At 45.5% G+C, this 12,196-nt stretch overlaps 1 protein-coding gene across 6 annotated transcripts in view; it reads right to left on the reverse strand.

The window, feature by feature from the left end:
• Positions 1-4,509: 4,509 nt before the first annotated feature.
• The window catches only part of LOC142001463 (neurotrimin), a 709,680-nt gene continuing 701,993 nt past the window's right edge, over positions 4,510-12,196 (reverse strand). For all 6 annotated transcript variants that reach the window (XM_074976709.1, XM_074976711.1, XM_074976712.1 and 3 more), the window contains 3 exons: positions 10,579-10,611; positions 6,362-6,517; positions 4,510-6,166 (listed from right to left, as the gene is read on the reverse strand). In XM_074976709.1, the coding sequence (XP_074832810.1) occupies positions 6,417-6,517; positions 10,579-10,611 (134 nt within the window). In that variant the 3' untranslated portion in view covers positions 4,510-6,166; positions 6,362-6,416. The remainder of the gene's footprint in view (positions 6,167-6,361; positions 6,518-10,578; positions 10,612-12,196) is intronic.

Here is a 12,196-nt window from a genome sequence, read left to right on the forward strand (position 1 = left end):
TGGAGAGATTTGCTCCTGCTTTGCTTTTAAACCATCCCTCTTTGGTCATCTTACACAGCTGCCTGACTGACAATCTTACACCCACCAAAAACAGTTTGAGCATTGTACAGACCACAGATGTGGGAGCAACGCTACCCCTCTGCTCCGCCCCACAGGCTGACAGGCCCCTGGGGTCATTGGACAATCAGGTACAAAAGCTGGGGCAGCCTGAACCAGGTCAAGGGCCAGTTTGGCTACAACCCAACTCCCAGCAGCTGGGTGGAATTATCAGTTGCCTGGTTAGGATGGAAGGTCTCTGGGCACATGCTGCCTTCTTACACCTCTAAAAGATTCCAGTTGTATAGCCTATGCTCGGTTAACCACCACTACCACCCAACAAGCTGCACAGCATCCCACCTCCTTCTGCAGGGAGCCGAGACCTGCTGCCTTGCCAGGGCAAGCTGATTCCCGAGTTGCGAACACGCGCTCTGTAGAATGAGCCAGCTCACAGCAGCCCTGCTAATGCGGTGCCAAACACCGTCCCTTCCGCATTCCCCTCCTGGCCTTGCACTGTCTAACCTGCAAAGCAGGACAAGGGCTGCACGCGGCCAATGCAAAGAACAATGCAGCTCAATGCAACGAAGAGGCCTAGCAGTGCCCAAACTTTTGCTGTTGGGGCGGGCAGGTGAGCACAGCTGGCCTGCAAAGGGAGGGACACAGAACCCCAATTAAGCATCTGGGGCCCACAAACACCTGAGCTCCAGCTGCAAGGTGCACTGGACTCAGCTGACCCCTCTTACCTTGGCCGCCGGCAGCCCGAAGGAGATGCGAACAGCAGCTGGCACCCTGGAAAGCCACACACGCCCGGCCGCCGGCGGGCGGACACCACCAGCTCGGCTCGCGTGAGTGGGGCCGGCTGCCCGGCTGGGCTGCAACCTCCCGCAGCACCACCTGCTGGCAGAGGCGCAGCACTGCAAAGGGAGCCAGTCTCACGCAGGGCAGAATTGCAACTCTCCCGGCCCGGGCCGGTGCCTGCCAGGGGTTACTCCGCACTTGCGCCTTCCCTGGCGGGCCCCAGCCGCCTCCTGCCACCCCTCGCAGCCTGCAAGAGGAGGGCGGCTGGGATGTCTGGCCTGCTGGCGGCGCAGTGGGGATTGAACCGGTAGCCGTCTTACTTGAGGGGGAATAAAAGAAAAAGCGAACAGTGGTAGCTGTAGCAAAGCCTGCATCTACCTTCCTCTGCCACGTGGCTGCCTGTAGGAGGTGCTGATCCTGCAGGACCTGAGCAGAGGTCTGGCTCTCTCTTTCCCAGACACATTTTACACAACATGCGGAGTCCTGTTGCCCTTTAACGACTAACAAATATTTGGGCATAAGCTTTGGTGGGCTTTACAAGCCTATGCCTGACAAATATTTGCTAGTTTTTAAGGGTCAGATAACTCCCTTGTTTTGCTAAAGCAGACTAACCTCTGAAAAGTGTGTTTGCATTATGGTTTGGGGCTGTACAGGGTCCTATTTTTTTTTCTCGTCTGCCCCATTGGTTTCCACAGATGGAGAACACTGGCTGCTGTTTGGGTGGTGTGGAAGAAGATAATCTCAGAGAAGGATGGGAAATGGTAGACAGGGCAGATCAACTGCAGCCAATGGGGGGCAGAGACAGTGAGGCAGATTGAGCAGGTAGCACTCAGCTTGGTGCTGAGTTTGATTTCGTGGGTTGTTATGACCAGAGCTGGTGCACGGTCAGCTGCTCCAATGCTACTCTTCCCTTTGTTGCCACTTGGAATGAGCCATCGCTATCAGACGTGCTCATTGACTGGATGGATTCCAAGCACCATGTTTCTCATCCTTTTCAGACAGGTTTCCTAACCCTCATTCTTGGGGCTTTTCCCCGAATCCTCGTCAGTTGGTCAGAATCATTCTGGAATGGTGGGCACCAGAACCAGACATACGTATAACAACATCTCTAGGTCTACTCCGAATTTCCTGCTTATGCCTTCCAAGGTAGCATTAGCCCTTTTGGCTACACTCTTACAATGGGAGCTTGTGTTTTGCTGACAATCCATGAAACACCACACTTTCCTTTTTCAGGATACAGCCCTTTCCTCATCCTGTAAGCAAGACTCTGCCTCTTTGTCCCTACATGTAGCCATTTACATGTATCTATGTTGAAACTCACACACTTTTTGCTTGCGCTCAGCTTGCCAAACAATTAATTTGACTCTGAACCAGTGACCTGTCTCCTTCACTGTGTCAGCTGAAAACTTCGTCAGTGATGGTATATTCTCTTTCAGGTCATTGATAAAGATGTTAAATAACAGGACGGAGAACTAATCCCTGCAGGACCTCACTGGTAACACATATGCTTGATGTTTCTCTGACAATAGTTACATTTTAAGGGCTACCTGAGCTGGCTTTTTGAGGTGTGCTGAGTAAATTTCATTTGTGGACACTCACCACTTCTGCAACAAGGGCCAAGTGCTTATGTTATACAAGAAGCCTCTTGCATGGACTCCGTCTGCCCTTCCCATACTGACCCCACATCCCCCTGTCCCACAGCTATGTGTTTATTGCAATGTACTTGCAAGGTCAATTGTGAGAGACAAGGCCTAGGAAAGTCAGGGAGAATCCTGAGAGAAATAGGATTGGAAAAAAATATATAACTTGGAAGGGTATTTTTGCTAACATCCTTTGTTTTTTCTTAAGACTGCACAAATCAGTGAGGCCAGCTTCCCCAGAAGAGCTCCATGAATGAGCTTTGGTCATGGTCTGGAGAGACCGCACTTCGAGGGATAAAGCAGAGAGTTCGCTCCCAGGGACCCATTGAGACTGTCACTTCTCTGCAGAGTTTACCACTGGACAAGCATGAATGGTGCTGGTGGTTTCTATGATGGAGACAAGCTTCTGTTAGAAGTCTGCCTGAGACCGAGCAACTATGTCATAGGAGTCACTGTACCACATCCTGCTGGTCAAGGACCTTCACTCTCCACGGGCTGCATGCTGGTTTTAAACTGGTGGCCTGAACTGGCAAGACTCCAGTCCAGACCCTTACAGGCAGACAGCTGACCATTGAAACAGATGCTTCATTAGTGCACTTTCTAAAAAGCCTTTACTCATTACTACTGTATTCCTCTTTGCCTCGTCAATTTCAAATGACCCTCACCTGCACATGCACTCCTTTCCCATCTGAGTTTCTGTCCCTCCGTTTCTCGTCTGTATTTTCTGTGCCAACATGGTTTTATCTTCATGTGCTTTTCTAGCCAGGTACAAGTAAGAAATAGCAACCTCTGGCTAACTACTTCTTGTGCGACACGTAAGCATCACCACTCCTGTTTCACCAAAATGGAGATGCTGATGGATTTATCCTTCTCAGGGTATGAAATGATGCAGTTCACTATTTTGTGTCCCTAGATTCAACTGCTGCTTTCATTTACTTCAATCCCTGGTTAATTTCATCCTCCATCTAATTCGATCGGCACCTCAGGAGCTCAACAGGAAGGTAGCTTCCACCCTTTATTTTGATCGATACTGATCCCTCCAGGAAGCTATTACAGGATAATTTGATCATTGGCCATTAAAAAAAAGCAGCCATTTAATTGCTGAGGGCCAGATCCTGTTCTCAGTTATACCCGTGCAAACAAGGAGTGCCAGTTTTCAAATACTTTGTTGGCATACAAGGGACACAGCTCCATTGGCCTCTGCCAATTCGCACAGCTGAAAACAAGATCAGAATCCGGCCCAGAGGCTGCACCGTAATTCTGTGGTTAAAGAAGAAAAAGATCAAGGAAGCCCCTGAAAATAAAAGGCAACAGGGCATGACTAATTGGCATTAACAGTGGTGCTGCTGGAACAAACTTAATAGCTGCCAGCCTAAAGCAGAAGGCCATTCCTGGAGTCTATAGGACATTCCCCAATTGGACAGAACTGTTTAAATGGAAGGCACGTTTGGGGGCTCTCCAGTATTATCTTTAACTTTCTGAGGTTGACATGAATAGACTACCCTATTCGATGAAGGCCTGATCCTGTGAGACACTGAGGGAGCAGGAGTGAGAGTACCCTCCCTGCATCCCTAGTCTTATCCAGTGATGAATGACTCCAGTCAGTCAAGTCAAGGGGAGTCTTTCAGCTGACCTCAGCAGGCTTTAAGACACAGACCCTGTGATGGTGGACTGAGAGGAATCAGGCGATTTCCTCTGTCCCTCCTTTGTTTCATGCTGCAATGCTTGCTGTGTTGTTAATGGTGGTGACTCACCCTGCCCCAAATGTCAGCAGGATTTGGGTATTATCCCTGAAAGCTGTGCTCTGGGGCAGCCATCCAACAGAGATTCAAATGCCGCCTAGCTGATCAGCAGTAGCACGCACGGTCTTGTGTTCCTACTGGTGGTGCACATAACAAAATTTATTCCACACATGGAAAAAAATCAGAGGGAACATTGCATAGCAGTGAGGCATTCATCTGCTCATATAATAGTCCCCAGGCAGGGGTGATGAACAGTGCTCTCTTTCTGCCTCCTTCCCTCCTCAGAGACTCTCTCTTCTCCATCCAACTCAGAGCCTGATTCCATGGCTAGTTGGCCCAGGTTCTCACAGGTGCCCCTGGAGAATGAGGACCCTAAATAATTTTTGGGGTCTGAGCTGTTTTTCTCAAACCCACCTCTCACCTGCAGGGGAGAGCAGAATTTTACTGAAGAATTAAACAAAAAAAATTATCTAAGCACAGATCAACCCTGCATATGATAAACTCTCCAAGCTTTACAATGATGCATTACAACCAGACTGAACAGCAACATGGAACATCTCTTTAATGTATCATCAGAGACAACCTCACCTGCTTGTCCCCCCCAAAACAAGTCACGGACACCGGAGGTCCTCTGGCTATGGGGATACCCCAGAACCTTCTTGTGAAGCACATATCTTCAGTTTTGTCCACCGAGAAGGAAACAACATAATAAAATAAAGCAAGTGAATTTCTCCTGTGGCACAAGCATGAAAACCAGCCAACGGCTAAACCAAAGGTAGGTGGGGTCTTTTATTTCTTTTCTGTTTACTTTATATTTTTGGTTGGGGTGGCGTTCTGTTAATGTCCCAAGTGGTGTAGCAAAGGGGTAATGAAGAATACTTAGTTTCCCCTTGCAATATCCAAACCTGGAATTAGACATTGCAGCTGTTACTTATCCTCTTTTGGTTGGTTGATTGGTTGGTTTGTTCTTTTAATAAGTGTCTCCAACATGTAAATAACTCAAGGGAGGGAGGGAATAAAAGAATAGGCAGAAGTTGATTACACAATCATCAGTAAACTCTACCATTTCTTAGGAGAAGACCAATACACAGCTATGTCCATATACAGCATGCAGTAATGGAAGAAGGAGGACTCTGCTGAGAAATAATGTGGCTAGAACACTAACAAAAAATAATATATATATATGTATATTTATATATACTGTATATATATATAATCCCATAAAAAGAATACGCATATCCATTCAACTCAACATACAGTGAGCATCACCTTTTCTGTTTCCAAAAGAATATGTAGATAGCATAGTATCTTCCATGTTAGACACCAGAGAAATGGATGAAGTTTCGATAACGCTGGTGGAGGAATTGTTTGTATAACCACTGTTTTGTTTTGTTTTTTTCAGGACTCGTTGACTGTTCACACCAATTTTGCCAAAACCCAAAGACAAGCTGAGATTGTATCTCTGGCATATACCTAGTTAAGAAGAACGTTATTTGCTTGTTTTGTTTTTAATGCTTAATAAACATACTTCTCTTTTTTTCGCCTTTTCGTTTTGTTGTTTTTTATGAACTAACAGTTCTAGACTCATATCAGAAAATATAGTTAATAAAATTAATAATGAATCAGAATCCCTTATTTTTCTGTGATGTCCGTGCGTTGTAGAATGAAGAAATGTTTAACCACTGGTTTGTTTTCTTCTTTTTCATTCGGATCGGCGTCATAAATTTTTGCTTGTTGGTTTTGGACGAACACAAATGGTGGCCCTGTCCATGAAAAGGAGGGGGAAATCTCAAAACAAGCTGTGCATTTGCATCTGCATGTGCTGGAGCAGCTGACTCTGTAATCATCCATATGAGAGAGTTGAGGAGAAAGGACCGAGCCAGCTGCCTTGGGATGGGCTTGGGGGGAGCCAGTCAGCCAAATGTCGTGTTGGTCCCTGGTGCCTGCACACTTGTCCATTGCAGAAAGGAAGGAAAGAAAGAAAGAAAGAAAGAAAATAAAAAAAAAGGAAGGAAAGAACAAGTTTCAGCTGTGTCAAAACATCAGTTTTCCCAGCATTCCCTTTCCTCTCTCTCCCCCCACCAGATTTTCTGGCAATCTATTCTCTTTCTTATAACGATTATTTTTCTTTTTAAAATTTTATACTTTTTCTTCATGTTGCTGCTGTTGTTGTCGCTACTCCGTGGAATTAGCACTCGGGTCAAAACTTGAGGAGCAGATGCAGAAGCAGGAGGGGAAGCAGCCAGATGCAGCCATCTCTTCTTGACGTGCCATTGTTTCCATCATGCACTGCTCCAGGGCCTGCAAAAGGAGAGTAGGGAGGAGGCAGAGTGAAAAAGTCAATAGCATTAGTCTAAGGAGTCAAAAATGAACATGTTAGCCATGGTTAATTCACAGTAGCGTAAGACACTGTCTGCAAAAGAGATGTGGGGGCACCTCAGTCTTTGGATGCCCACCTTGAAATGACTTAAAAGAGGCATCTACCCTGCATCTACCCATGGCTGGCCCATGCCAGCTGATTTAGGCTCATGGGCTCTTGAACTGTGATGTACAGGTTTGAGCTTGGGCTGGCGCCTAGGGTCTAGGACCCTGTGAAATGGGCAGGTCAGAGTTTCTATTGCAGCCTTAACCCAAATGCCTATGCTGCAGCCTAACAGCCCCTTAGGAAACTGGTACAGGTTAGCCATAGATGAGTAATTACTGTGTAGACATACCCATAGAGGCCCAAATAAAGTGCCAAGTACTCACTTACGAGGATCTTTCAAGCATTTCACGTTGAGTACCCAAAATCTGTAGTTTCTTTTGAAAAATCTTTGCCCGAGACTGCCGAGGTAGAAGAACCTACTGAGTCAGCCACTCTATCTCCTGAAGGCCAACACAGGTTTCTACCCACACTACATTCTTTATTGGCTTTCCCCATTCTAGTTCTAGATATCTCAATCCGTGGGGCTTTGAGCCTTTCTCCTGAAGAAACTATCCATAGTCTAATGCATCCTACTGGTAGGGAACTTCTGATGTCCAGTCTTAACTTCCTTTTTCTTAGTTTCATTCCATTAGTCCCACACATCACAAGAGTTTCTTATATTTATTGCAACCCACTTAATTTATTTAAATATATTTTTAATGTCATCTGTGCAAAGGGAAGGCTGGTGGGAGATTCCCATCCTAAACACAAGATCTAGTAGAGGAACATCATCTGTAGTACAAAAGTGATAACCATTAAGTTAAATAATCTGGGCATTTCTGTTTTTCACAAATCCAATTAAGAGCTCACTTCCTCTAGCATGCCATGGCTGTTGCATGACTTCAGCGAAACTCCAGGAGCCAGCTTTGTGTGTTGACTCATGGAAGGCAGCAGCCGGATGGTATTTGAAAATGCTGATACCCAAAGGTCCAGGAGTCCTGTTCTAGATTTGTAGATGAGAAGGCAGGTGAGTTCCTAGATGTGTCCTGCAAACTTGGGGATGAAGCTGTGGGCAAGTTGTTTCTTTTATCCAGATAGCTGGAAAATACACTTGCAGATGTACCCTTCACGTGAATTTTATAAAAGGGAAAATGTCAAGAAAGAACTCAGCTTCAAGCCACCAATCTTTGAGGCTGATTTCTCTGTATATTTCACTGGAGAAAATGTATATCCAGCTGAGAACTTAGAGGAGAACTGAGCTGAGCTCACAGAGGTTGGATACAATGTGACCAAAAAAGGAAAACTTGCCATTGGCTGAGCTAATGGGATCTGATTTCTTCCTACCTCCCTTCCTGTTTGTTGATAAATTTAATTGTGCTTTTGTGGTGTGTTTAGCACAGTTGGTAGAGATGTGTACATAAAATGCAACAAGATTATAAAAAAAACATTTTATATCTATGTTTTCTATAGTAGTAAAGTCACTTCTGAAGCAGGCAAAGGAACGTGATTATGACGCAGAGAAGACATAAAGGCACATAACAAATATCCAAGCGATCCCTGTTTTAACCTCAAGTTCTATTATGTTATGACTACTATAAATTCCCATTCTACTTGTCTGAATTCCCTGTGCAACTATGGAAGTTTTGATGGATGTAAGTCCTGACTTCTTGTTAGACATGTTCTGTAAAATAGCCCCAACTTTTGTCCATATTTTTCACTAACAAGGTCTCTAAGTTTCTTGCTTATTGCTAATTTTCCCCTTTTCCACGAACGAGAGAACCCAAATAGAAGAAACAGGATGGGAAGAGACAGCTACAAGGGATAAATTATTCTATTTCTCTCTCAGAGCTGATTCTTCCAGAGTGTAAAACCATGAGCCACATTCTCTTTGCTGAGCTGTACTAAACAAGTCAATGTGCAAAAAATGGAGGTCTTAGAAATGGGACTGGCCTAGTGGTTTGGATATGGGACTCGGCACCAAAGGCTACTGCATTCTAACCCAAGCTCTACAGAGGATTCTTCCCCTCCATGACCTCATGCCAGTCACACAGGCCAAAAGGATCAAACAAGGTCACCCATTCCCAAAATCAATGTCCACTTTTGAAAACTTGGCCCATGATTCCTTTCTCAATTTCCCCATCCATATAAGCGGGGTAGTAATACTTCCCTACCACATTGGAGTGTTGTGATGGTTAATTCATGTCTGTGTAGTCTGCAGTTCTTGTGAGTCACTTTTTGTTTAGCTGAGACAATAATAATCACTAAAGACACAAATTAAAAGCTGAAAACTCTTATAGTAAGGGCTGACGCATCTGATGAAGTGGGTCTTGTCCATGAAAGCTTATTTTCCAATAAATCTGTTTGTCTATAAAGTGCCACAGGACTTCTCATTATTTTTGAGCTGGTTGATTTTTCTTCCTATATGTTTTTTTTACAAAAATTAAAACACCTGCATCTTTCTTTGCACTTCCCACCAAAAATGTCAATTTTTAGTGAAATTTGAATACTGAAAATTCTGAATTGTAAATACTGCTGAAGTGCCTTATGGAAGTTGTAGTTCAGGTGCTTCATGTTGCCATTCACCTCAATAAGCCAGGGTCCCTGGTTAGACTACATTTCCCATGATGCATGCTGGCCACACCTCCATGAGTGTCTCTGGGCATGGTGTGTAATGAGAGATGTAGTCTGGAAAGGTAGCTCAAAGTGAAGAATGGGGACATGTGCCAACCAACCTCTAACTCAAAAAAATAAACTGCTTTCAAGAAAAATAAAGTTTCTGTTAGTTAAAGCCCCAATTCCCTATAGGAAAACAGATATGAAAGTAAAAGTTCAACCGCTCCTGTTCAGCACTCATAACTGGGGCCAGAGTTCCCAACAATGGCCCAGCAGCTCCCATTGTCATATTTCTGACCACGTTTTCAAAAGATCTCAACTTCAACCTTGTTAGGCACCCAAATAAATAGCTGAGCATCCCTGGCTGACGGTGTGCATATATCTTGATGCTCTAGATGCAACCATTCCTGTCTTTAAAAATGCTCTTTCTTTGGCTACACAGATTCCCCCCCTTTTACCTGTTATCCACACCTCTCAAAAGAAAAGTCACGTTTGCCACCAGCTCTGGAGGTTCAACCGGGGCTATCCTAACAAAGTTGGATGCAGCATCTTGGAGAGCTGAAAGCATCAGGGCCCCAAAAGCAGGGCTGAACCTGCTGAAGTTGAGCAGCATGTGCCGTGGATGAAACATAATGGAATCCTTGCTGGCAGGAGCTAGCACTCCTGCATCAGTGGCACTGCAGTTGATAAGGGGGCCAGGCTGTGACCGCTTTCCAGGTCTCATGCATTCATTACTTCCAGCTCATTAGGGAAACATGTGACAGTCCAAAGAGGCCAATTACCAAGCCCTGTAGTGTCCTACCGAAATGTTACAAGCATCAATTATCCGCTGAAAACATCTGGGAGGAATAAGGACCTCAAATGAGACAAATATTCTCTGAAAGTTGGTGAATCAGACCAGAAAATCATCCTGACATTTGCCACAGCAAAAAGGGACAGAAAGGGAGCGAGAGCAACGTAGGAGAGCAAGGTAGCATCCAGAGGAAAAGGCTGTATAAAGAAGGTCTCTGAAGCATGTTAGGGTACAAGAAAGGGCAGGCTGCAGGTTTCTGGATACAAGGATGGTTACATCTCCTCACAGGCATATTTTTTGCTCCTAATTTTTAATCTTACTGAATCAGAACCCTTCAAGCATTAACAGGGGTCCACAGAAGCTGCAGAGGCAGGCGTGTAATGAGGAAGTTAGTTGAATTGGTGCTCTCTGTGGTTTGCGGGACAAGAGGTGGTTACTTCTGCTCAGCCGATCCCTTGGTGCTAGCTCAGCCGCAGGAAAACAAGGGACAGCAGAAGCAGAGGGGCTGGCAGCAGTATGGCAAGCTAGCATTGGGGAAACACATTTACTGACCTTTCCAGGGTGTCAGGGCTGTAGTTGTCTCTTCTAAAAATTAAAGAACAAGTCACGGTTAGGGCGAACAGAACACTCTAAAGACAGTTCAACTGATTCTTCCCCCTACTGAGCATCTTCTGACTCCTATGCTAATTATCAAGGTGGCTGTCACTAGTATTATTAAAGAGAGGCCTGAGTCTTGCTGGGTTTGATTCCCCACTGGCTTGCACCTGGCATTAGCATCTGTCCCTGTGCAAAGGGAGTACAAAGCACAACCTCTGTAGCTCCGGTAGTATTAGATGTCCCCTTTGTGCAGGGGGGATTTGACAGCTACCAGGCAGAGGAGAACCAGCCACATCATTCTCACCTAGTGTTCAGGGATGTTTCCGCAGTACTGCCCAAGCTCAGAGAGTAGGAGAGTTGTCTTATTGAAGATGGGCTTGTTTGCAAAGGCTGGCTCAGGATCTGAATGCTCCTAAAGCTTGGGGGATTTGCGTCAAACCCATCTCCAATTGCTAGTACCAGAGTCCTGCCTTTCTGGTTCTGACTAGCAATCTTGGGAAAGAAGCAGCTCCATCCCGTGTCTTAAATAAGACCAGTGCTTGCTGGAGTAGGATGCTTTGGAGGATTTCAGACAGATGGCCACCCACCATACTAAGAGTATCCAACAGCCCTGCATGGTCTTTATTGCAATGAGTCTCAGTGTGTTAGTCAAAAGTGCTTGCTGGCCCATAACATATCCTCATCCTCACCAATGCTGGGTCTTACTAGTTTCAGGCAATACAGGTGCAGACTATTGGTGAGAAGAGTTGTATTGCAGTGCTAGGTTCCTGTTGAGAATGCAGAGAAGACCAGCAAAGTGGATAACAATGATAAGGCAGTGCCTTGATCCCACACTAAATCTTATTGGACTGAAGAATGATGGAGACAAGCCAAAGATGATGATGGCATAGAGTTTATCATGCCTGGGACGAAAATGAGTCCTGGGCAGCCTGAACTGGGATTGCATGTAATCTGCTACAGCATGATGCCAGACTCCTCCCCTATGTGCAATGGGTGTTGACAAGGCTCAGAATTAGACAGGCGGACAGGGAGAGTGCAAAGAGCAACCTGCAGCACAGGGAACTGCATGTATCTGCATGTGTTGCTCCTGCCTCGGGAGATGGTACCAGCACTTGGTAACACTGGTCAAATGTTGGGGGGAAGTTGTGCTAGGGAGAAATGAGCCCTGGGGTGGGGAATCAGCAAGTCCTGAGTTCTAATTCTGGTTTGGCCACTGGCTGAGAATGCTACTTGATGCAAGACACAGCACCTCACTGCCTCAGTTTCCCCATTGATAAAATAGGATTGGTAAGTACCTCCATCATGGAAGGGATTCATTTAGTTACTATTTGTAAGGTGTTTTACATATGCAAAGAGACACCTAGGGCCAGATCCTCAGCTGATGTACATCTGCTTACTTTGGATCTGGCCTGTAAATGAGACATTCAGTCCAAAGACCTCCAAAGTAGTCACTGATCCCAGGGGTCTTTGATATATCTGGTGCCTGATTTTTCAGCCTTTCTGAGCACCCACTGATGTCATCTGCAGCTGTGGGGTATTCAGATGTTTGGAAAATCACAAACAGGCCACACCA

This window comes from Carettochelys insculpta, chromosome 25, assembly GCF_033958435.1.
Source record: "Carettochelys insculpta isolate YL-2023 chromosome 25, ASM3395843v1, whole genome shotgun sequence".
NCBI lineage: Eukaryota > Metazoa > Chordata > Testudines > Carettochelyidae > Carettochelys > Carettochelys insculpta.